The sequence below is a fragment of the Pogona vitticeps genome, chromosome 4 (assembly GCF_051106095.1).
Source record: "Pogona vitticeps strain Pit_001003342236 chromosome 4, PviZW2.1, whole genome shotgun sequence".
Lineage (NCBI taxonomy): Eukaryota > Metazoa > Chordata > Lepidosauria > Squamata > Agamidae > Pogona > Pogona vitticeps.
The window spans coordinates 59,142,940-59,168,379 of NC_135786.1; the positions used below are offsets into that span (position 1 = coordinate 59,142,940).

General features: G+C 39.4%; 2 protein-coding genes across 3 annotated transcripts in view; one reads left to right on the top strand and one right to left on the bottom strand.

Annotated features, from left to right (window-relative positions):
- Positions 1-1,766: 1,766 nt before the first annotated feature.
- Positions 1,767-10,389, bottom strand: EBNA1BP2 (EBNA1 binding protein 2). 2 transcript variants are annotated; one of them, XM_020783203.3, is made up of 10 exons: positions 10,293-10,389; positions 9,801-9,918; positions 8,011-8,094; positions 7,210-7,373; positions 6,708-6,831; positions 4,146-4,235; positions 3,888-3,963; positions 3,317-3,413; positions 2,434-2,596; positions 1,767-2,088 (listed from the first exon to the last, which is right to left on the bottom strand). In XM_020783203.3, the coding sequence occupies exons 2-10, from the start codon at positions 9,876-9,878 to the stop codon at positions 2,038-2,040; spliced, it is 927 nt and encodes a 308-aa protein (XP_020638862.3). In that variant the 5' UTR covers positions 9,879-9,918; positions 10,293-10,389; the 3' UTR covers positions 1,767-2,037. The 2 variants fall into 2 exon arrangements, with proteins under 2 accessions (XP_020638862.3, XP_020638863.3); XM_020783204.3 differs by having other exon boundaries at positions 10,240-10,335.
- A 1-nt stretch (position 10,390) lies between these two features.
- Positions 10,391-25,440, top strand: part of CFAP57 (cilia and flagella associated protein 57) — a 29,484-nt gene continuing 14,434 nt past the window's right edge. Inside the window, exons 1-10 of the mRNA XM_072997501.2 lie at positions 10,391-10,857; positions 12,081-12,397; positions 13,289-13,578; positions 14,095-14,302; positions 15,614-15,766; positions 17,205-17,344; positions 18,095-18,260; positions 21,039-21,152; positions 21,941-22,153; positions 22,820-22,993. Of these exons, the coding sequence (XP_072853602.2) occupies positions 10,701-10,857; positions 12,081-12,397; positions 13,289-13,578; positions 14,095-14,302; positions 15,614-15,766; positions 17,205-17,344; positions 18,095-18,260; positions 21,039-21,152; positions 21,941-22,153; positions 22,820-22,993 (1,932 nt within the window). The 5' untranslated portion in view covers positions 10,391-10,700. The remainder of the gene's footprint in view (positions 10,858-12,080; positions 12,398-13,288; positions 13,579-14,094; positions 14,303-15,613; positions 15,767-17,204; positions 17,345-18,094; positions 18,261-21,038; positions 21,153-21,940; positions 22,154-22,819; positions 22,994-25,440) is intronic.

Below are 25,440 nucleotides of genomic sequence, written 5' to 3' on the forward strand. Positions count from 1 at the left end.
ATGCACAGATACGCATTTAGCCACTGTACTCATCTCCGGATGATTAAAAGGGGGGATGCTGGCTCATTTTTAAAACTGCCTCTGCAAAATATAAGATTCTCAGTCCTCCAGGTGTGATTATCTGGAATTTGAGTCATGGCAACTGGACTTCTTTCTTGTTAGGTTGAAATATTTTGCTAATTGGATGAGTAGCAGAACATTTCAACCTAACAAGAAAGAAGTCCAGTTGCCATGACTCAACTTCTAGATGCCTCTGGAAACTTTTTGCATCCTTGGGATTATGGTTGGGATCCACTTGGGAAGTTGGGTTTTGTGGAATGGGTGGGAAATGGGCTCTTCAAAGATTCATGTAGCTATTCTCTTCTGCCTCCAAACTTCAAAAGAGGGATCAGAGAGAAAGAGGTAAAATAATTTATTGGCTTTTTTTTCTTGGTAAGGCTTTATTGTAGTCACCTAACTTAAAATAGCAATTCAGCATTAATTTAACTGTCAAAAGAATTCCTCCTCCAACTTAAACTTAACTCAGTTAGATTTGTCAGCTCACTGACAGTTAACTAAACTGTTAAGATTTGTATACTAACATTCCCATTTTGATTTTTATGGAGTAACTGAAAAAAAATACATCCGTTCCACAGTTACTTGCATGAGCATATGGAGTGGCAACCTATAACCTAAAGCAGTGGTTCTTAACCTTGAGTAAACCAGTGTGAATAGGTTCTTCTCTTTGGGGCAGTCCCTCAGCTTCGGCGGGAAAAGACATAAGAGTCGTTTTAATAACTTTCAAACGTTCTTATTTATTTATGCCTACATCCACCAGCATATCACTTATAGAGTCAAAACTTTTTAACTCAGGCAACAACCCACAAGTGTCTGAAACAAAACTCTTTTCGTAGTCCCATGGACTCAGAGGCGGGACCCCCCACGCCATTCCTTGTACTCGGGTCTCAGGGAGTACTCCGTAGGGCACAAATCGTCCCTCAACATGCATGTCACACCCACCCTGTCTCGTCAGGTCTATCGTAGAAACGATTGTGAAAAGTTTGTAACTCAGGCTGGAGCTCAAGTTCACGTGGTGCTACAATCACCGTCCACTCTCTGGTCACATATTGGGTCGGTTTCTCTGGGTCTGGCAGAAGTCCTACTTGGAGGTTAGGAAAGTCTTTCATAAGGCTTTGAGTTTGAATCCTCTCAAACACCTTTCTACACTCTTTTCGTTTCCTCTCATAGTCAGCCACCACTGAACTGAAACATCTCACTCCCTCCTCATTTATATCCTCCTCCCAGCAAGACACTTCTTGCTCCGCCCACTCTCCCTCTATCAATTCCTCCGTCAAACAAACCTCCGTTTTCCCCGGTCTTTCATCTGATTATTATTCTCCTGCCTTTCCTTTAACTGTCACTTCATTTGTCTGAGGTTCCCCTTTATTTGTCTCTTCCTTTTTTATGTCCTCCACAGCTAGGGACGGCACACTTATGTTCTCTGCTCCTTCACACCCAGGTGTTCTTGGACTGCAAATCCCAAAAGGCCCAACCAGCATTGCTGGTGGTGAAGTCTTCTGGGAACTGCAGTCCAAGAACACCTGGATTACCGGAAGTTAAGAACCACTGACCTAAAGGATGTCATGGAGTGGCTGAAACGTAAGAGCTGCTATTTCAGGTGCAGGTATAGCGCTGCTCTGCCTGTTAGAGAATTATAGGACTCCAAAATCCTTCAGAAGCAAACCAGAATGGATCTCTTCCAATATAAGAGTATAGATGAAGCAACTAAGTGTACACAAAAATGTAATTTAATTGCTATTATCAAACAAGGGAGACTCAAAAACCCAAACCAGTATGAAAATGAGGCAGCAAGACACATGTAGTTACTGTTTTCTATAGAAACACTGGTGTACCCAGTGTCTGGTAGAATGAGATGCTGCTTCTATAGCACATTGATTGGCCAGCAAGTTAAAAAGTGGCACCAGTTCATAGCCATATGCTGACATTCTGGATGACTTCTAATCCCACAAAAGAAAAAACGCCCATTCATTTCACTCCTTATCGTGAACGATTCTTCATTTTCTGCCTCATCTTTTTGCCAGGCCTCTTCTGGAAAGAGAAATAAAGACAAATACATAATTGTTTATCATCTTACTACCATCATCGTATTCTACATAAGAAATTGAGAGTAACAATATGTGTACTGGAATGAATGCTCCCCAAGCAAGAAATTTTCAATGCTCATTCATACTTATTATTTGTAGTCTCTATATCCCACTTTCTTCCATTAGAAAACTCAAGGCAGCAAGTATGGGCTTCCAAGGTGATCTGCCCTCAACATACCTTGTATGACATTCCAGCAACAAAGTTTTATGACCAACTACTTAATTAGCTACAACACAGCCACCTTAGCAAGGGCGAATTCCCTCATTTCTGTTCATGGCAGGTACTCACATTGGCACCCTTTTTCCCTCCTTTTCCAGGACCCTTGTAATGGGCTTTACTAGCACGGAAGCTGGACACATCATCATGACTTTCCCGGGTATTCCATTTTGACCCTTTCTTCTTCCCACCAAAGCCAAATTTCTGATTCTTGTAGCGCCGTTTTGCATTTGGTCTGAAAGAAAAACCATTAGTCAGGCATGATGGATACTTGTTCACCTCTCCTTAGGTATTTCTGTATGTGACCTGCACCTCAGTGCTTTTCTCCCTAACAAATGAATGTATTCCAAAATCTGCCTAACTTTACATGTGTAACAGAGTTTCCAGTCTTCCAAATTTATAATAGCAGTGGCTACTCATTCTGGGCCATGCTGGAAATACTAGAAGCTAGCAGTTTATTTGTTCCTTCTGGGTGCAGAAATGTGAGAATACTAAGACACTACATATTAAGCAGGTTGGTGTAACAAGACACATCTTACCCCAGGTAGTGCTAGTCCTAAATGTTCAGAATCATGATAAAGTTTCTTTCAAATGTAATGATTTTAATAATGAAAATCCTTTGTGCCACGCGTTACTATGACACTGGAACATACAGTCCTTACATTTTCAAAACAATGTGAGAACTGGAAACATAACAAAAATCAGAACCAGAAACTGAACTTCTAAGGTTCAAATTGAAAAGATGTTACCTAAAATATACTGTGAGATATTACTATTCCCCATCCCATTGTTAAGCAGGATGCACAATAAAATTAAAGAAAATACTTTCAGATAGATCAAAAGCTGAAATACCAAACTGTAAACAAAACAGAAAGTGATCAACAGGAGGTCTCTTCATTACAAAGCAAAACAAATAAAAACCTTGCTGGAAATTCCCCCACTTCCTAAGTCTTACCCTTTCTTGACTGGTTGGCCTCCACTGCCCTCTTTTTTCTTTCCCAGAGGAGCTGATGATTTATCCCCCTCTAAGAATTCCAGCTTGTCTGAGAGACCTGCATAAAAGGGAAAACAACCATTAAATTGAGGAGAAATCCAAAAGAGGTGGCTGTATGAAGACTGGTCTGATCCCCCAGAACATGCATAGCTATACAGATCTGCTTTTAAATAGGGTGACACACACAAACATAGAACAGTGTCTGCCCAGAGATGGAACTGGATCAGTGGGATAAAAAACAAAATAAATCACTAATGTATCCTCACTGATTAGCAAAGCTGTAGTTTGAGATTTGCATGAGTCTCCTCTCCATTTAGAGATGTGAAACTGCAACAGAAATAGGTGTGTGCTTTCCCCTTCAGTCTATGGCAGCTCTGAGCTTAAAACTGAGGGTCATCATCAACAGTCATACAGCAGTGATACCTATTTACCCACAAACATGAGCTTCTGCATCTCATATTACACATTGATTCCTGTTCATCTGATAAGATGCATGAAGTGTGTGCATGGAGGGAAATAGAGAACATCTTACCTTTCTGATACTTCTTGATGGCATTCAACATTGTGGACTTCTCTTTCTGCCTCTTCTGAAGCACTTCAATTTGCACCTGTCAATGATAAATGAAATGTGGGGCTCTCTTCTCTATATTCCAGTCTTTTTTAAAATCCCTTCTGTACACATGCAGAGAAATACTGTCACATGCTGCGTCATGAATTCAAATTCAAAAACTGCCATGTAGGGCTCCCAACAATTTGATGAAATATCTGCCCTTGGAACAAATGTCCTTACCTTTTTGCCGTACTTCCTGAGAACACGGAGTTGTTTGGCCCTTTCAGATTTCTCCATTGCCTCCTGCTTACTCTTCAGCTTTTGCCGGATCTAATTAAAACAGAGAAATTAATATGCTCTGAGGCAAACAAAAGCAGATTATGAAATTCTCTTCATTCATAACAAAATTATTCAAAACTAAAACCAAGCCTATTTTGACAGTTCTGTTTTCCTAAAAATGAAGTTTCACCATTACTATAGCTCTTCTTCTCGAACAGGATCAAGTGAGATAAGAAATGGTTGTCAGGGGTTTACAACCCATACCATTATTTTTTTAAACACATGATGATCAGAGAAAAAAGCAGTATCAAGCGATCAATTAAGACCATATGGCAGGTAGAGCTTTATTTTATACTGTCATAGCTATCACATGGGAGAAAGAAAACTTTTATGTTCTCATGAGAGAATTAAAGGATAATTCCCATGGGAGAATTAAAGGATAATTTAATATTACTAAATGCTATGGAAAGAGGTGTTATTATTTAATGTGAAGACTGAAAAACACCATACAAAGTAGCACAAAGCAATGAGCTGCTATGAAAGCAATCCCAACAGTGGAAAAGTTCTGATGGATGAAAGCAACAAAACTAGTATTTGATAAATAATCCCTTACATGGAATGTGTGTAAGCAAGGGTACCTTAGAAACTATTATAATTTAAATGCAATACAGCTATCAGACGCCATGACAGCATCTGTCAGCAACATCCAAACTAATAAATATAGCCATTGGTTTCTGAAAACCAGAAGACAGACTCTTTATATAGCTTACAAAAATAAAAAACCAAAAACTCATAATTGTGACATTTTGTTATTTATTCGTTAAGTCGTGTTCTACTCTTCGTGATTCCATGGACCAGAGCATGCCAGGCCCTCCTGTCTTCCACTGCTTCCCGGAGTTGGGTCAAATTCATGTTGGTAGCTTCGATGACACTGTCCAAACATCTAGTCATCTGTTGTCCCCTTCTCCTCTTGCCCTCAATCTTTCCCATCAGGGTCTTTTCTAGGGAGTCTTCTCTTCTCATGAGATGGTCAAAGTATTGGAACCTCAGCTTCAGGATCCATCTTTCCAGTGAGCACTCACGGTTGATTTCCTTCAAAATAGATAGCTTTATTCTCTTTGCAGTCGAAGGGACTCTCAAGAGTCTCCTCTAGCACCACAGTTCAAAAGCATCAATTCTTCGGCGGCCAGCCTTCTTTATGGTCCAGCTCTCACTTCCATATATCACTACTGGAAAAACCATAGCTTTGACTATGCGGACCTTTGCCAGCAAGGTGATGTCTCTGCTTTTTAAGATGCTGTCTAGGTTTGTCATCGTTTTCCTCCCAAGAAGCAGGCGTCTTTTAATTTTGTGGCTGCTGTCACCATATGCAGTGATCATGGAGCCCAAGAAAGTAAAATCTGTCACTGCTTCCATATCTTCCCCTTCTATTTCCCAGGAGGTGATGGGACCAGTGGCCATGATCTTAGTTATTTTGACGTTGAGCTTCAGACCATTTTTGCACTCTCCTCTTTCATCCTCATTAAGAGGTTCTTTAATTCCTCCTCACTTTCTGCCACCAGAGTGGTATCATCTGCATATCTGAGGTTGTTGATATTTCTTCAACAATCTTAATTCCAGTTTGGGATTCTTCCAGTCCGGACTTTTGCATGATGTATTCTGCATATAAGTTAAATAAGCAGGGTGACAATATACAGCCTTGTCCTTTCCCAATTTAGAACCAATCAGTTGTTCCATATCCACTTCTAACTCTTTGCTTCCTGTCCCACATATAGATTTCTAAGGAGATAGATAAGGTCAGGCACTCCCATTTCTTTAAGAACTTGCCAGTAGATGTTTTTCAGGAACTCTCTGGCTTTCTCCATAATCCAGCACATGTTAGCAATTTAATCTCAACTTCCTCTGCCCCTTCGAAATCCAGCTTGTACTTCTGGGAGTTCTCAGTCCACATACTGCTGAAGCCTTGGAGGATTTTGAGCATAACCTTGCTAGTGTGTGAAATGAGTGCAATTGTACGGTAGTTGGAGCATTCTTTGGCACTGCGATTGGGATGTAGACTGATCTTTTCTAATCCTCTGGCCACTGCTGAGTTTTCCAAACTTGCTGGTATATTGAGTGTAGCACCTTAACAGCGTCATCTTTTAAGATTTTAAATACTTGAATGCCATCACCTCCACTGGTCTTGTTAGCCATGACATAATACATATTAAACTTCTGCAACAGCATTCCAGTTGGACCTTTCAAAAATACTAGAACCACAATGTGGTAGTTATTACAGTTTGCAGATTTTGGAATAACCTTTCAGAATAAGGGACAGTCCTGTGTTTTCAAATCTTTTATGGAAGACAGACAAAGCAATAACAGATTCATTTGAATATGTGGCCAAAGGAGTATGTAAAAAGTTGTTCACAATGCAATGAAAGCCCAGACATCAATTAGGACACTAATAAGTGGGGAACATCTACTACTACTGCTACTATTATTAGCAAATATATGGAAAAACTGAGAAGCCATAAATCTTACCTTCTGCATTTGCTGATCAGATTTTGCCATTTCTGCAAAATAGTCATCAGGCCGCCTGGTAAGGATTTTGAGCTGATGTAACCGAGGCAAGGCTTCTAGAACGGATGCCTGGGCCTGACGGTAACTAAGGAAACAAAAGGTCAACATATGAAAATATTTCCATCTGGTTGACAGCAAAATATGATATATTTCTGTTCTATAAGAGGGACAGATTCTGCTTCTAAACAAATGACTAGACTGCTCATCTAGTAAATTTTTTTAAAGGTGCAAAAACATCCCATTCTACTAGGTATGCATTTGCAAAGCAACTGCAACAATACTGATAAAATCAGTCTTCTACTAAGTTGCTTCATTTATGCAATGGCAATTAAAGTGCTAACAGTATCAACACAAAAATATGTAGCAAGCATGAGATGACATTTCTTCTGCATGGATGAAGGAAGTGAAAGACACCAGGTTCCCAAATACACAGAGAATTTATACCTCATAAATACAAACTTACAAGCTCATCTCTCTCTTGAAGTCATCCTCAGGGTCTATAGCATCTTTGTCAAGAGTCTGATTAGAAGTTGTATGTGTAGTATTTGTCAATGGAGAAGTAATATCTAGCCTTTCAACCCAGGCCAAGTGTTGTTGGAATTCGGATAAGCACTGCTTCAATCCATCCTAGGAACGAGTATATTAATTTAGCTCAAATACAACACAAATAATCTTCACTGATTAGGATATATTTCTGCAATCAAGGCCCTCAACCCCAGTCAGACATCCAGAGCTGTAGTTCTACACATCTGTAGAAACTTTGTTGGAGAAGTCTATGTGACCCAAAATGGCATTCCAGGTCTGAAAATTTCCTATCTATCTTCCATCATACTGCCATCAATTAGATCTTGCAGTAATGTTCCCATCCCGTCCAGCAAATTCTCTTTAGATATCTAGCAGGCTTTGTCTGCTATGTACTTGCAGGCTTTGTCTGCCCTTGTTTCCAAAGCTGCAAGCTCTTCTTATTCAACACTTTGCATAGGAATAATAGAAAGTTATCTTTGTTTCAGTAATCACAATAAAAATAAATACAGGCTGCTTCCCTCAAATTTGAAGAGAATAATGTATAATACATGAATATTCAACAGAATATTTCACTTTAGCTTTGACACATTAGACAAGTTAACAGTAATGTTTTTACTTGCCCCCAGTTCCAATTCACTGTACAAAATGATTGAATTATTTCTCATAACTTTATTCTGGCTGAATACTAAGAATCCAACATAAGCTTATTTCAGGATGGTCACAACCATATAGCACTCACCACATTGTTGAAAGGTTTTGGTCGCCCCTCCAACACAACATTTAAGCCTGGCTTTATAGAACCTTTTGAAAATGCCTCCTGGAGCTGTATTAGGAAAGATGATACATTCAATCTCTGGAGTGTTATTGACACAGGCAATTATTAATATTAGTTCACCTGTCCCCTTGGTAATAACAGAATAAACAACGAACAAACAAAACATCAGATGAAAACAACAGGGAATAAAAGTTTAAACCAGGGATGAAGTGCCTGTGATTCTCCAAATATTATTGGACTGCAACTCCCATCACATTTCTGTATTGTGACATTAGCTGGGACAGAAAAATTCCATTTGAACAGAATCTGAAGGGCAACATCCTCACCCTGGGTATAAACAATGGTGCACAAATTGCAGGGTCTCAAAATGCACCTTTCTGACTCTGCTTTAGCACATTCAGGCACTGTACAGAGTCACTGTGGGATGTTACAATATAACTAATACAGTGGTGCCTCGAGTTACAAACTTAATCCGTTCTGGAAGATGGTCGTAACTCAAAATGGTCATAAGTTGAAGCATTGAAATGCAATTAATCCATTCCCACTGAAGAAAAAAATAACCAAATTTAAAAAATCTCTGCAAGACTCATCAGAAACGTGATTAATCCCTTCTGGCCGAAGGGGGGGGGGGAAGAGAAAAACAATCAAGCATGCAAGACCCATTGCAAATGCAAAGAAAGCAAAAAGCAATCAAGTGTGGAAGACCCGTTGCAAATGCAAAGAAAATAAAACAAAAAGCAATCAAGCATGCAAGACCCATTGCAAATGCAAAGAAAACAAAGCAAAAAACAATCAAGCAGATTGTGCAAGTTCGGAAATGGGGGGAAAAAAACCTAAAAAGCAAACTCCCCAAGACCCATGGGAAATGGGGGGGGACTCCAAAAAGCAAGGAAACCCCCCAAGACCCATCAGAAATGGAGGGGGGGACTCAAAAAAGCAAGGAAACCCCACAAGACCCATCATAGCACAGAAACATAACCCCCCAATCCAAAACCACGCTACAAAACCCACCCAGAACAGTTTTTAAAAAGCAGAATGCAGCACCTTACCTTACCAGGCAGCCTCTGCCGATTGCACTCACTCTAACTGTGGGGTGAAAGAGCTACAAAGAAGCAACCTCTTCGCCACCAACAGTTAGCAATTTGAATTTCCCGCCTTTTTCTGTTCGTAACTGGAAGCTCTGGCCGCAAATCAAAGCAAAAGTTTGCAGCTCCGGAGCTGGTCATAACTCGAAATAATTGTAAGTCGGGAGGTTTGTAAGTCGAGGCACCACTGTAGTGTAAATTGAAACTCAACATCTAAAATATATGGAGGATCAAAGGTTGAAAACCACTGCATTGTGTCACCTTTAAAAAGTTGCTGTTGCTTTAGGCTCAGACCCTCAGCTGCAGTATAAAAACAACTATGCTTACTGGGTTGGTTTTTTGTATTACTGAAATTACATAAGACATTTGAAAAAAGGAAAGTACTTTAAATATGTTAAGATGAAATTTCTCTACCATGTATATACAATATGTAACTCCTACTACATTGCAGCAATAAACAGCCTTGTACAACTGTGAATCCTATGAGCAGTCATTACTGCTTGCTCCACAACCAGAAGCAAAGCTTAACAGTACTATTAATAATCACACAAACTGAAGTGGAATTCAGCACTTATTCTTTTAGGTCTTCTCATCTCTAACTTCATATACCACCAGAATCCTGGAGGGAAAACTCAACCTGTTCGTACTGTTATTTAGAGAGAAACTGACCTCACGGTCGGCGATAACAGATTCGTCAGAATCTGACGATAGTGACAAATCGTCCTCCATTTCTACGCGAGACATCATGCCTTGTGTCTTAGTATCACGGGCCTTCACATCCAGCAAACTGTAGAACGAACCAGAAAAGCCACACAAACATGCCATTTTCAAGAACGTGGAATGAAACGGGAGCAAGACCGCGAGTTTCCCGGGCGCACAGCCGGCAGGGTTCGTTCATCGTTAACAAGGCAGCAACCAGCACAAAAATTCAGTACATGAAATATTTCCCCTCAATTCTAAGAAAGTTTCACCAGCTGAATTTCAGCCACTCTGCAAAATCACGTCTAACTTTACATTAAGCCCAACATGAAGTTTCTGTGTTTCCTCAGAACAGGCTCGTGCTAGATAAATGTCTATACGGTCATTTAAAAGTAAATCCTACTATTACCTCCGGCAGATCTGCATAGCACTGGTAAATCCCCCAAGACCCGCTTTACTTACCTCAGGTGTTACCCAGCCACCATCCTAAACCACGAGGAACGGCACGCCACTACTTCCGGGTTCCGGGATGTTTCTCTCTGGTGTTTCCGGTTCCGTTCGGCCTTTTCGGCTATACATCCGGAATGCCGTCTCCATGACAACCAATTCAGTTTTGTTGTTGTTCAGGGAGACCATTGAACCAGCGAGCCCGAGACTTGGAGGGCAGACTTTTGGGTAGCTAACAGAAGACGGGATCGGGTGCGGCAAGCAAAGAGAGAGAAGCGTTTCACCCGCAGACATTTGCGGCCGAGCCGCTTCCCGGGGAGGGGGCTAAGGAAGAAAAGGGCACCTGTCCCTGGAGTGAGACCATTCAACTCATTGCTTTCTGCCGTTTGCATCTCCCGCTTTCCAGCAAAGTTTGCTTGTGCCATGTCGGTGATTGTGGCACAAGCTCTCCACATTTTTGGGTTCCAATCGCGAGTAGCGAACAATATTTGCTTCTTTGATGAGCAGATAATAGTATATCCCGCGGGGAATAACTGTGTGAAATACCATATAGAGCAGAAATGGCAGAAATTCATTCCAGGTAAATCAGCCTTTTCCCACTTGCCTAATTTACAAGAGTACAGTACTGTTTAAGAAAAAAAAGGGGGGAGAGTGCAGATCCCCACCGAAGTGTTTCCACCACTACCCAAAATCTGAAAGGGCACCCTGTGGTTAGAGTCAGTCTTATGAATGTTAGTTCTTGGAATGCAGAAAATAAGCTAAAATGTGTGCAAAATGTCAAAACATACAAATATGTCCAATACATTACTTAGATTTGTAAATTCAGTTTTGGAAGCAGCTGAGAGAATGTACAGATTTGGATTCAAAGCCCACATAACATATTGAACACAGTACAAGTTAGTATGTGCTATGATGCTTTCAAAATCTTAGTGTTTGCAAAGATTTTTGATATTCATAGTCAAACTGGCCTCTTTGCCTCATATGTTGCTCTTACCAGATTGAGGTGAAATGTAGATATTTTAAGCATAGTTTTTTCCTTACTCAAATTGTTTCCAAATTGCACCTATTCACATTGGCCCAGACTAAACAGAATGGCTCTTCAGCAAACTGTAGATAAACTAACTATGGAGTAAAACATACGTAACATTAAAATATGGGTCATTAAAGCAGGAGGCAAGATGTTTTGGTTTATTCTGATCCTGACTGTAACAGAAAAGAGAGACTGTGAAGCTGAGGCTCACCAGGGCTTATTTATACAATGCTAGGTCAGAGGTAGTACGGCTGTTTTTGACTGCCGCTGCACAGTTCCTTACAATTAGCCGCACTGAGTGGAATTAATGAGAGTTCTGGCTAAAACATCTGCTCAAAAGTTTTTTACTCTTGTGGAAGGCCACACTTTGATGTCACAAGTGAACATAGTAACTGATACATAGTGCAGTGATTTGCAAGTGGGCCAGGAACTAACTAATTATCAGTCTCCTAACAGCCTGTGCATTGTTTTAAACTTTTGTGGAAAAAGTAATGAACATAGTTACTGAGCACTGCATGAGCATGGTCTGGCAATGCTTTGTGATGTGGGTTTTCTGGGTGATTACTTTTATAGGTGTTTATTTATTTAACTTATATGCTAATTGCATTATCTCATAGTTATTTTTGAAGATTTTATTTCAGAGCATTTGAAAATTAAAGGAAGATTACATGAGCAAGCATTGTGTAATTTACTGTTGTTGTTTCCATATGATGAAAACCTAATGTTATACTGTAATGTTAAACTCACAGAAGATTTGTATATGTGCTTCATAGGTTCAGAGAAAAGCCAAGGCATGCTTGCACTAGCAATTAGTCCAAATCGACGCTATCTGGCCATTTCAGAGACACTGCAGGATAAACCTACTATCACAGTCTATGAACTGTCATCTGTACCATGCAAGAAACGAAAGATCTTGAACACGTTTGATTTTCCTGTCCAGGAATTTATCAGCATGGGGTTTTCCCCAGATTCCAAATATCTTGTGGCACAAACAGGACCTCCTGAGTCAAATCTTGCCTACTGGATGTGGGAAAAGCAAAGAACAATGGCCATTATTAAGGTTGATGTTCAGAACAATCCTCTCTATCAGGTAAGTTGGGAGAAAAGCATCAGTACACTGGGACAGGCACTTCTTTTTGACCACATACTCTGATATTAAGTCTTAGTTATTATCATAATTCATCATTGCCCCAAATCCTTCTAACTCTGCATTTGGAGATCAGAACAAGAGAGCTTGCCAAGAAATGGTCTTGTTGCGATATACAGTTCACATTCTATAATATGTTTTTATACCAGTGAGACATAGAAAAATGCAAGAATGAATAAGGGCACAGAATTGCAATGCCTCGCAACACAACTGATAACTTATTTTTCTGAATCTGTCTTTATCTGTAGAAGGAAGTAACTTACCTCAACAACAGACACATTAGATTTATGAAATCTGAGATTCAATCCCCAACATCTCAAATCAAAAGGAATTTCAAGTTGCAAGTCTTGGAAGACCCCTGCTTTAAACTATAAACGGTTGAAGTGGCTAAAGCTAAATGTAGCTTACTGTATTATTACTGTACACTACAATATGTTGCCCTTTGTACTCTTTCTCCAGAGAAAGATCTTTGCCAGTTTTTCCCCTGTGTCCAAACCTTAGGTAATCAACCAGTAATTAATACACTGCCATTATGAAGTGGGATTATTCACTGTAGCTGTAGGGGGGGAAAGTCAAAGTTATGATCTGAAATTGTTTGTAGTATCTTGTCATGGGGATACTATTCCCATGACAAGATACAGTACTACAACCAATTTCAAAGATTATTCTGTTTCAAAAATTTACTATTATGTCTCCTTATTTCTTTTAGCTTTATATTTGCATTGTAATGTTGTGATGGCTTTTGGTCTTAGATTATAAATATCACCTGATTATCAATTTGCCAATTATCATACTTGCTAAGTAATCTCTTATTTAGTGGTGTTTTTCTTACAGGTGAGCTTCAATCCACAGGATAACACTCACGTGTGTGTTACAGGAAATGGGATTTTTAAACTCTTTAGATATACAGAGGGAACCTTAAAGCAGACCAACTTTTTACGGGGAGAGCCACAGAACTACCTCTCCCATGCCTGGCTCTCTGAAGAGAAGGTGATCGTAGGCACTGACACAGGCAAGCTGTATTTATTTGACTCTGGTGATCTTCGCTGGGAAACAAGTATTGAGCACAGAGAGCCAAGTAGTGAAGCAATGAAAGAGGAACAACCACAAGATTCAAAAGAAAGGTGAAGACAGTCTTCAAACTGATTCTATGTAGCCTGCATAATTAAATTGTTAACCACCCAGAGAGTACTTTAAATGCTTTGAGGGGTATATACACAGTGCATTTTGGTATAATTCAATAGATGGTAGCTGAGATTGCATTGCTTAGCACAGTGGGTGGCAACTAGAGTAGGCCCATTTGAATCTTTGCAACTTATGGAGGAGTTGACCCCACTGAGTCAATGGGTTTGCTTTAGTTGTGGTTACACCAAGTAACAGAATTTCAGCAGTGAAATTGAAATCTTAAAAAATATTCTGAGCTTACTATGTAAAGCATGTTTACCGAGAAAAAAGTGCCCCCTGGATTTATGTCCTCATATGAGTCTACAAAATTATAACTTTAAAATCATAAACAGGTAGAGTTTTATGTTAAGCAAGTGTGAAATAATCAAAAATAATTTTTCAATGATATGTGATTTTTTAAATCTTACCTGGCTTCTCTCTTTGCTGCTGATTGACTGACATATTTCTTTTAACAGCCTTGTTCAGTTTCCTCCCACCTCTTCTCCTGAGTACTCTAGTGAAAAAGTCTGTGAAACAGAAGCACAGCAGCAGAAATCTCTGCCCCGTGTCTCTGCTATTGCTGCATATTCTAAGGGATTTGCTTGTGCAGCTGGTCCAGGGATTGTTCTGCTGTTTGAGAAGTCAGATGACAAAGAAGTTTACAGAGAAAGCCGAGAGATACGGGTAAGTATAGTTCTGAGATGTGCAGTGCTCACTGTCTCATACATGAGAGTGCAGCATCCAACAAAGGTGATTATCACTTTCATATGTGTGGCATAGCAGCATCCCTCTCTGTATCAAGCAGTAGATGATAGGGGTGGAATCTGCAGGTAAACTCAAATGAAAATCCCATGAAAGAGGCTCATTCTTTCATTTTCACGGTCTTTTGTGGATTCCTGATTGAGAATGTCTGAAATCGTTAAGATTTGGGATTCCAAAAGAGGATGCGGAAATTTCTGGATTTCTTACATACTGTATTTCCTCTGTCAGGTATTTAAGCCATGTATGTAAAGTTTTTCCTGTCCTGTCTCCCCCACTGCCACAATCCCCATTATCATCGTGCAGATATGATGATAATGGTAGTGGTAAAAACTGTTTGCTAAGTTAAGAAAATTATGCTTGCTTCCAGCAAAAGCCAGCTATGCACAACATGAATTGGCAAATGCTGTTAAAATCAGAAAGCTGTCTACCCTCACCCATGTTGAGTGTTTTACATGTTTTAAAATGTTTATACAGTATTTGTGTACAGCTCATCTGAAGTGTGGTTCTAGGGGAGAAGGGCAGGACAGAAGGTAAGGCCAAACTTTTTATATAAAGACGCCAAAGGTTACATAACACTACAATATTGTAAAGAAAGAACACATGTTTAAGTAGCAAAAATGAGTTTTAAAATCATTCACAATCTAAGTCCTTGTTTAAGAGTAGAGTCCTGCAAAATTACACAAGTGACTGAGTCCTCCTTCCTTTATTTTGGAAGCATGCACAAAGCCCTGCAAAACCAGGAAACATGAGATACAGGTTCATCCTTGGTTGGTGGATTTACACGATTAAAGCCTAACTCATTTTTGCATGCTTGGCCAACAACATTTGCATTGGAGTCAAAAGCAGGATGTGAGGAAGCGAACAGAATTAGAATGCACAGTTTGCTTCTTAAAGCTGGTTTCCAAGCTTTCATCTACAACAGGAAACAGAAAGTAGACATGCCAAGGTCATTTGTTATTCCACAACATCCAGTCCACAGGCCCAAGTGGATTGCATGAGAAATTCTAGCCTATGAGCTGTACAAGTACAATATGTAGGAGGTTGCAGGTTAGCCAGCTCAGCGCACAAACAACAGATTAAGAAGCGTTTCAGCTGGCAATGTTTGAGCATAATGTTAATTAAAATAATCTCACTGCCACTGTGTATGGAAAGTTATTTATCCTTATTTTGCAATAGAACTGAATTTAAAGTGTCTGTGGACAAATAACGTAACTGATCTGGTTTATTTCATAGATTCCACAAGATGAGTGCAGCAATGATCCAAATCAGTCAGACAAGCAGGAAGTTGTATGTATTGCCTTCAGCCCTGCAGAGGAAACTCTCCTCATTAGCACAAATAAAAATCAGGTCTATTTCCTCTCCATGTCATCAGCTGAGATAACCAAAGTGAGTTTGTTCTTACCATTGTGTTCTGAGCAATGAGAGGGGGGTCTTGTTTATCATGGCTGAAATCCCTTTGTGCTGCTATGCAAGAGGTGTGACTTTGGGAGACAAATTGCTTCAAGATAAGAAATCTCCAAAGACATTATCTGTTGCATTCTGAGGTGCGCCACTGGACATGGAACAGATTATGGTTGAAATCCAGTAGTAAGTCACAACTAGAGTAGGCCCATTGAATCAGTGGGGATTTAGTGAATCAAACCCTATGTAAGTTCAATTGATTGATGAAGGAATTAGAAAAGAACATCAAGGATAAAGATGTGTCACTGGAGACTAAGATAAGATCGTCCATGCTCTTGTATTTCCAATCTCCATGTCGGGATGTGAAAGCTGGACAATAAAGAAGGCTGACAGAAAAAAAATTGATTTGTTTGAAATGTGGTACTTGAGGAGAGCTTTGCAGATTCCCTGGAGTGCCAGAAAGAAGAAAGACAAATGAATCAGTCCTAGATTGAATAATGTCAAAACTATCTCTGGAGACAAAAATGTTGAAAGTGAGGCTGTCCTACTTTAGGAGCACCATGAGAAGGCAAGATTCTCTGGAAAAGACAATAATGCTTGGAAAGGTGTAAGGCAGCAGGAAAAGAAGAAGAGCAAATATGAGATAGACTGACTCTTTAAGGAAGCTGTAGGCTTGAGTCTAGAAGATCTGAGCAGGGCTGTTGAGGACAAGACATTTTGGAGATCACTCATTTATAGATTCGCCATAAGTTGGAAGCAACTTCACGGCACATAACAACTCTGGTTATGACTTAGTACTGGATTTCAGCCAATGCCTGTGCAGATTTCTTAACCTGGGGCAATTTGAATCCAAGAGCTGTGCCTTTTACCTAGCAGCACAACAGGATTTCAGCCATTGTGTTCAAATACATTTTGTATCCCTGCAATGAAAGGGAAAACACCTCACCAGTCTGCCAATATGGCCAGGGGCAAAAATAGTAGGTCTCCTTGGGACGCGTTTTGCTATTCTGTTGTGTTGCTTTAAACTATGGGTCAAAGCTTGGGATTTTGAAAGTAAACTTTCAGATGAGAGTACCATACTGGCTGAAATCCTGTTGCACTTAGCTTAGAGTAAAGTTGTACCTGCAGAGGTTTGCAAAGAGAAATTCCCAGGAATTTCACATTGTATGCCCATAGCATAATTGGTTGTGCAACTGATTGTGCAAATAGTTGTAGAACTTTCCTGTGGAACTTCATACTGGATATGCCTTCTGCTTTCACAACTGCAACTTACACAGGTCTGCCGTTTATATCTAGTTCTGTGTGAGTTCTGCAAGAAAAAGACTGTTCCATCCTGGTTCCTTTGCTCTAGGAAAAGTCCAATTTTGCCTCGTATTCAGCTGTCACATGAGCGTTTCTGAATAATACAATTATATCTCATTAGGGAGAGACAGCTCACTTTGAATACTTGAATCATCCAATACATTCTTCTTCCATTACTGGCTTGGATACCTGTATTCGCAAGCCACTTGTTGCTACCTGTTCATTGGACAAATCCGTCCGCATCTGGAACTATGAAACCAAGTACGTATGCATTAATAATCTGCTTGCTTACCAAATGATTTTCAATGAATCTGCACCTTCCAAGAGATATATAAGGTTGGCATACAAGTGGCATATGGAAAGGTAATGGTGGCATCCTACGGAATACTGATGTGTGCCTTCAAGCATTTGAATTGGAAAGCAAGCTTTAAAATAATAGAAGTTTGGCAACTTTATGTGTCAAACACCTCTTTGTTAAAATACACTCTATCAAATTAGAAATTATTCTGGCAGCCTTTCAAGTGAAGCAACCAGCTAAGTATCAATGCAAAAATAAAAAAAAATTCTGAGGAAAAAAGGAGAAATATAAAAAGTCTTGCGGTTCCATAAAGGCTATCAAAGCTTATTCTGCATGAACTTTCATAGAGTGCAGCCTGCTCTATTGGTTCCAATTAAAAAGATTTTGCTGCCACAAACTAATAAGGTTACCCCATCACTTATACTCTCAGAAGTAAGTTTCAGTGAGTAATTGATGAATGCTACAGGGAAGGAGAAGTAATGCTAATATTCATTGAATTTGATTGCCTGATAGTGTAGACTTTGCAGTCACTTCAAATATTTCTTGTATGAAATATGACCAAATAACATTCATTCCCTGCTTGTACACATGGAAATGAACAGACACTGCCTAGTTTCCCACTGAGGTTCCATTTCCCAGCATTTTATTCCCCTAGCACTTGTCGAAGAGGAGGTTATGAAGTGCATTGATTGACATGGCTGTTCTCACTGCAGCTCGCTGGATCTATACAAAGAATACCAAGAAGAGGCATATGCACTTGCACTCCATCCAAGTGGCCTCTATGTTTTGGTTGGTTTTGCAGACAAACTCCGACTTATGAATCTGCTTATTGATGATATCCGGGCTTTCAAAGACTTCACTGTACGAGGATGCAGGGGGGTGAGTTCCTCATGTAGAGAACTGACAAAAGAGCTTAAATGGAGACCACTGAAAGGAGAAGAAAATATGGGGCAGTAGGAGAAAGAACATTTTGAGATTTGGGCCAGAGGAAGAGATTGTTTTGTCGTATTTGAGAACATCTGTATTTATACACATGTCTCCCAATTACATTTCTGTATTCAGGAAATAACCTCCTGGCAAAAACAAATGATTGCAGGAAATTTAGCTCAGATATGCAGAGGAGCCATTTCCTGCTGTGACCGTAGTTCTGCTGGATAACACATTCTTATAGAACTGATTTAGAAATCAATACATATTAGATATACAAAAATAATTGTGAGTAATTTGAATTCCAGGCAGAATTCAAAGTTCTATAAAGCCCTAAACAGCTTGGACCCAAGCTATCTCAAGGATTGCATCTCCCTTTGTTGTAACTTACTGCTTTGAATGTGTTGTTCCTTCTGTTTTTTAATATGATATATGTTGATCCTTTTTAATACTTGTATACTCACTGTTGTTAGCTTTAAATGCTGCCTTTTAATTATATAAGACACGGTGCTTTTTTAAGGAGAGAAGTGGGATAAAACATTTTGAATAAATAATAAACTCTTGACTGTGTAGCATCAATTGTAGAGTGCACATTTAAAGTATTAGAGGGGCAAAGGATACATGATCAAAACATTCCAGAAACAGAACTTTACTGGGAAGGCATAGAGGATAGCTATATAATGGCTAATGGCCCCAGAAGGAAAAAAGATAAATAAGAATGTGTGTGAGTTGTGATTACTTCCACTTCTGGAAGGAAAGCAGGATTATAGTGCAATGAAACTGGGCAAAAGAAAGGAGAAAGGACTACATTTTTCTTTCTGCTTTGTCTGAAACACAAAGGCAGAAGTGAGAGATTCCTTAAATTCAAAGTAGATCCAAAACAACAAAGGAAAAAAGAAACTTCTGGGCGATGGCAAGGCTTTATAAGGATTTCAAGTGTAGCAAAAGTCCTAAAGACAGAAGACAAAGATCAGTTAAGCAGAGTTTATCATAACAAGATGTCTCCTGGAATTATTTAGAGGGTAATTCCTTTGGGACGAGGAGTCAGAAGTACAATAATAAGCACCTAGTTTAGATATCCAAAACTTTGGGCAGGCTGAATATATACCAGCAAACTCCAGATAACATTCTGGAGATTTTGAGACTGAAACATTTTAAAAAACTGAAATTTCTGAAGCCTCATCAAAAGTAACCCCCTGTAGAGCACATTGCAATAATCCAAGTGTGCCATAACTAAGGCGTGTGTCACTGTAGCCAAATCAGACTTCTCAAGGAATGGGCACAGATGACACATGCTGTCCTGGCCACTACTGAAACCCATGCATCCAGGCTCAGGGGTGAACCTAGGAGGTCACTCATGCTGCAGTACTGACTTTTCAAGGGGAGCATATCCCCATCCAGTACATGCTGAATCCCTATTCCCTGATCTGCTTTTTCACTGATTTCTGCCATGTCTGGATTAAATCTGCTTGTTCATTTGATTTGTTTAAGACCTAAGTTAGCTTCAGGACATGATGGTTTGATAGGAGGGTTACTCTTTGCCATTATTTATAAGGTGTTCTTTTACTTTTGATGCATGCCTGAGTGTGTATTTTTTTAATTTGTGTTGCGCTAACACCTGCAAATATCTTAAAATAATGAATGCTGAGTGCCCCACTATTTGAAATCCTCAAGGCTAAGAGAATTTATCTTAATAACTAAATCCTATTAGACAACATTGATCACTAAGGAAGAATTTATTGACAAGAATTAAAATATATATCTGAAAGTCAATTAAGGCTTGAATTGAAAAAGACACAAGATAACAATAGGCATGCATAGGATTTAATTTCATACAAATGAATACTACATTAGTATTTTGATACAGCATTTTGATGGGCACTTTTCCCATATTCCAAGAAAATGTTACATTTTCCAAAGTGCATAAGGGAGAAGAGCACAGTGGCTGAAATTATGTTGCTTAACATAGTAAATCCTAACTAGAATAGATCCATTAAATCAGTGGGCATATGGCGAATCAGTATCTCCAAAAATTCCACTGATTCAGTGGGCCATCTCTAGTTGTGACTTACTGAGCTAACCAACAGAATTTCAGCTCGTAATTATGGAATAGTGATCTCTGTGGCGCCCCAAGCAACTGAGACCAGAAACAGATGTTACAGACCGTTCATAATTAAAGCAGATATCATGTTAATGTTGCAGAGAGGTGACTGGGGCAAGCTTTCCTGGCTTGTAAAATCAGGCTTCAAAGGAATCTTGTGTTTAAAGTTATAAAGTCCAGTCACCAAACAAAGTAAACTACAGTAATTTGTATAATCTAGGAAGCTCATATAGTGACACTCAGTCATTTATATTAGTTAAGGATTAGACCCTTCCCATAATGGGCTGTCTCTAATGTCTGTTTCTGGCCAGTTGCAGAGAGTTATATAAATATGAAAAGTTGAAGGCTGCTTTCTTCATGGCCTTCAATTTCTGGATAATTGATGCTTTAAGAAGAAAAATTATCTATGTAGATAACAGTTCGAAAACATGTAAAAATGCGAGTAGATAAATAGGTACCACCTCGGTGGGAAGGTCTAGTCGCGCTGGCCACGTGACCACGGAAACTGTCTTCAGACACTGGCTCTACGGCTTGGAGACGGGGATGAGCACCACACCGTAGAGTCAAACACAACTGGACTAAATGCCAAGGGGAACCTTTACCTTACTGTCTCTTGCATCTCTCTACAGTGTGCCTTCAGTACAGGAGGTCATCTGTTTGCAGCAATAAATGGAAATGTGATACACATTTACTCTGCCATAAGTTTTGATAATGTAATCAACTTGAAAGGACACAATGGGAAGGTCAGTGAGTGATACTTACAATACAGGTAGAATTGTAAAATGAAAGAGGAAGTCTTCAAAATTCAAGAATATCATAGCTACATCTTAAATTAGGTTTGGAGTTTTGGCTAGGGCTGAATTATTTTCTTTACAAACCAATAGTAACTTAAGAGCAGAAGTGAAATATTTGTCCTTATAGTTAAAAGAAGAAGCTCTAAGACTTGGCTAGAGCTGTTTCAGTGTAAATACAGTTTGAGCCTTTTTATACAAATGGCAGTCTGATTGTTTTATCTACTCCATGCAGAAGCCAAAACAAAAGCAGTTCTAACTCTGCAGTCCTGTACACACCTTCCTGACAGTGAGACTGATTAAATTTACTGAGACTTACTAAGTCACTGGTCTCAATGCTATTGTTAATCATAGGTTTGTATGTTTACTGCTAAAATAAAAAATGTGTTTAAAAGTCCTTGGTATTGACTAAATAGCATTTACAAGGACAACAGCTACTACTGTTAATGTTCATTTCATGTCAACAGTATGCTTGATGATCACACTATCCTGGCTTTGGTTTATAGAGGTTATCCCTACTCTTTTTCGTCTTAACAGTTATATTCATGTTCTTGGGAATGCTTATTTTAACAGCTTAGGACAAGGAACGGAACGAGTTGTGTTTTGTGAGTCTGTTTTATAACAGTTTAGATGCAGAGGTAGTAGGTAAATGGAAATAACAGCAAGTGCTTAGCCTTTCAAATGGCTGATGAACAATTGCCAGTACTGTATTCTGCTTATTGTTATCCACCCTACCCCAGGTGCGCTCAGTTGTGTGGAGCATGGATGACTACAAATTGGTCTCCTGTGGCACAGATGGCGCAGTGTATGAATGGAACCTCCAGAACGGCAAAAGGGAATCTGAATGTGTTCTCAAGTCCTGCAGCTATAGTGGAGTGGCAATATCTCAAGATTCAAAAGTCATCTTTGCTGTTGGATCTGATCATTCTATTAAGGAAATCTGTGATTCTGCAGTGAGCATTTCTTTCTTTATTCATATCAGAGCTTTGCACAAAATGATAGACATATGAAATACTGTATAGGTGAAAACAAAAACAAATTAAGATGTTAGGAAAATTACACTATTTTTGACAATCAGCAAGCTACTTCAATGGCATTATCTCAGCCATTTGCTAGATCTTATTTTGTACACACGGTGGGACATAAATTGCATGCACATGTGTGGATATTCTCATTGGCTTGTAGTGAGGAGGAAAGTGGAGCTATTCTTTTTTTTTTTTTTTGGACTTATATACCACCCCATAGCGCTACAAGCACTGATGCTGTGGTTTGCAGCACATATATGTCCTCTCACAGATGGAGAATCTGTCAATTTCTTATACTGCCAGTTGTTTTCATTGCCCCCTTTTCCTTTGCCAGTGCAGCAGTTTTAAAAAGCCTATACATTTTTTATGCCTTAGTAGATTACTAAAATCCTGCAATTTCCTCCTCAGCAGCAACACTTGGTTTGTAAAGTAGGAATGGGTGGTGCAGAGGGAGGGGAAAGAACAGAATATTCTCTTTCTCAGGTACAGCTCCTAAACAGTGAAACCCTAGCCTCTTTGCAGTTGAAAATCAGACCTTTCTCAGCTGTTTGGCTGCATATGAAGACAACCCCAATCTGTAGAACTGTCTTTCAGATTCTCCGAGAAGTGCCAACTTTTGATGTAGTCTACACGTGCATAGTGGTAGCTCATTCTGGGCGCATGGTATTCGCTGGAACCTCCACAGGGACCATCCGCTCCATGAAATACCCATTGCCTGTGCACAAGGAGTTCAATGAGTATCAAGCCCATGCTGGCCCAGTCACCAAGGTAAGGAAAGGCCAGGTACATGTCTCTCAGGTTCTCTAGATTGCCCTCACTTCTGGGAATCTTATATTTTTCTCAGTCTAAAGATGTACAACTTATGTTACAAACCACAAATGACTATTTAGATTTGTCAAGGACCTTTAAGGACCTTCACTCTCGTTCTTTTGGTGTATCGTGCCACCCAGGAAAATAAATCCCTTGCGGGCAAAATCTACTTTTAAGTCTTTCAAAGTTCTCCAGAGGGCTTTGTTCACAGTTCCTGGCAGCTTTTCTGCAATAGTTCAAGCAATCACACACCTGAATGGATGAAAATTTGCTCATAGTTTTTTTCAAAAAAAGTAGAAGCCTCACTGATGGAGAAAAAAACTATAGATGTGTTGGGTGGACAGGAAGGATGACTGTACACTGATTCACATTTCCGTTAACATCATTCAGTCAAAATAAGAAATCCAAATGAGCTTGCCTCAAACCCATAGCAATCCCCACATTCTGCTCCCTCCCCCATTCAGTCATTACCTAAGTCCCTCTCCAAACTTTGCTTCTCTACATATATCTCCTCATCAAGATTCTGGTGGGCCATTTACAAGTAAATTTTGAACCTCTGACCTTTGTAATGGATATATTTTTTCTAAAAAATCCCAATGATCTTCTCTCATTTCCTAAAACCTCCCGCCTGCTCTCTAACACCAGTATGGAATCAGCATGATACTTTTGACCATCATGCTGTAAATTACCCTTTTATTGTTAGCTGAGTTTTTTCTCTGAATTCCTTCACAAGACCTGTCTAAATACATGTCTCATAAATCATGGTAACTTAATGGGAATTGGAAGATGTCAGACATGATATACTTCACTTAAGAGAAAATGATGAGAATATGTTCTAAATGAAACAGAGATGGGCATTTTGTGGCCCTCCAGATAATATTTGAATGTAACTTCCATCAGCCTTAACCAGCAGGGATCACAGTTTCCCTAACCAGTAGAATTAAAATAATCTGCAATTATCTCAGCCTTCAGAATAAACATTGCTTCTTTCTGCTAATTGTGAAGCCTTTCAATTCAGCCAGTCTTTGAGGTCTGAATTCTCTGTGGAAACATATGGTCTAAGATGAAGGACTAAACCTTTCTTACTTTCTGGCTCTTAGCAAGTCTATCACCTGGTCCAGGTGAAATTTAACATGATTATATCATTTAATTTTATTGCCTCATTTTATTATCTCCTCCATTTTACCTGGAACTTCAAACCAACCCTTCCCTAGCTTAATTTTGCCAAACCACCCATTTCCTAGCTTAATTTTGCACCATCTTAACTGGATCAGTGACCTTGAAAGCCAGCACACTTTTTGTGCCCTTTTTACTTGATTGGATAAAGATATAACCCCAATATGAATTTTGGAATATGTTTAATGGACAACAGGTCTACCTCTGCTTTTTTTTCCTCTTTAAGTCAGCATGCTCCCATAGACTGCAACAATAGCAACAATTCTGATTTTGAATTAGCCTGCATAGTCCAAGATTTTGAAAAGGCATGGGAAACACAAATATGTCTCGGGTATCCTAAGAAAACCTCAGTAAATCACACTTCCTTCTTCTTTATTTCTAGAGCAGTGGTTCCCAAGCTTGGGTCCCTAGATGTTCTTGGACTACAGCACAACTATTGGCGAAGGCTTCTGAGAGTTGTAGTTCAACCTTGGAGACTCAAGTTTGGGAACAACTGTTCTAGAGTTACATCAACAGAAGATTGGTATGTCACATCTGTGGTGATATGTGTGAATTCTGCTCATATTCAGATTTCATGTATTTCATCATGGGGAGAATGTATGAGTTCAGCTTTGATGTCTTGCCCTGGAAGTACAGTGGGGTCTCTACTTAAGAACGTCCCTACTTAAGAATAATTCCACTTGAGAACAGCTCCATTTGCTAAATTTTGCTTCTACTTGAGAACAAAAATCCAAGATAAGAACAGGAAAAAAAACTTTCCTGCTCTTTTTTTAACCTTAGGTCATCTTAGGTTAAAAAAAGTTCTCCCCCTAGTGGTAGAGTACGTATTAACCAGCTTTGCATTAGTTCCTATGGGAACTAATGCTTCAATGTACGAACGCACCTCTACATAACAAAAAAACAGCCAGAACAGATTAATTGGTTTTCAGTCCATTGCTTCAAAATTAGCTTCGTCAGAAGTGCTTCTAACACTGTTCCCTGACCTAAGGGTGAAAAAAAAGAAAAAATATCCCCCTCTAGTGGTAGAAGGCGGAATAGCAGCTTCCCATTAGTTTCTATGGACGGAAAAGAGCAGATACAGATTAAATGGTTTTCAATGCATTCCTATGGGAAATGCAGATTCTGCATAAGAACTTTTCCACTTGAGAACCACCTTCCAATACAGATTAAGTTCTTAAGTAGAGACCCCACTGTACAAGAGCAGAAATTCTTGTTTAAATGAGTACATG

Coding starts and splice junctions, on each gene's coding strand:
- EBNA1BP2 (XM_020783204.3), bottom strand. Junction 7,374..8,010: donor CAAAACCTTTCAACAATGTG/GTGAGTGCTATA, acceptor ACTCGTTCCTAG/GATGGATTGAAGCAGTGCTT. Junction 3,964..4,145: donor TCAGGAAGTACGGCAAAAAG/GTAAGGACATTT, acceptor TATCATTGACAG/GTGCAAATTGAAGTGCTTCA.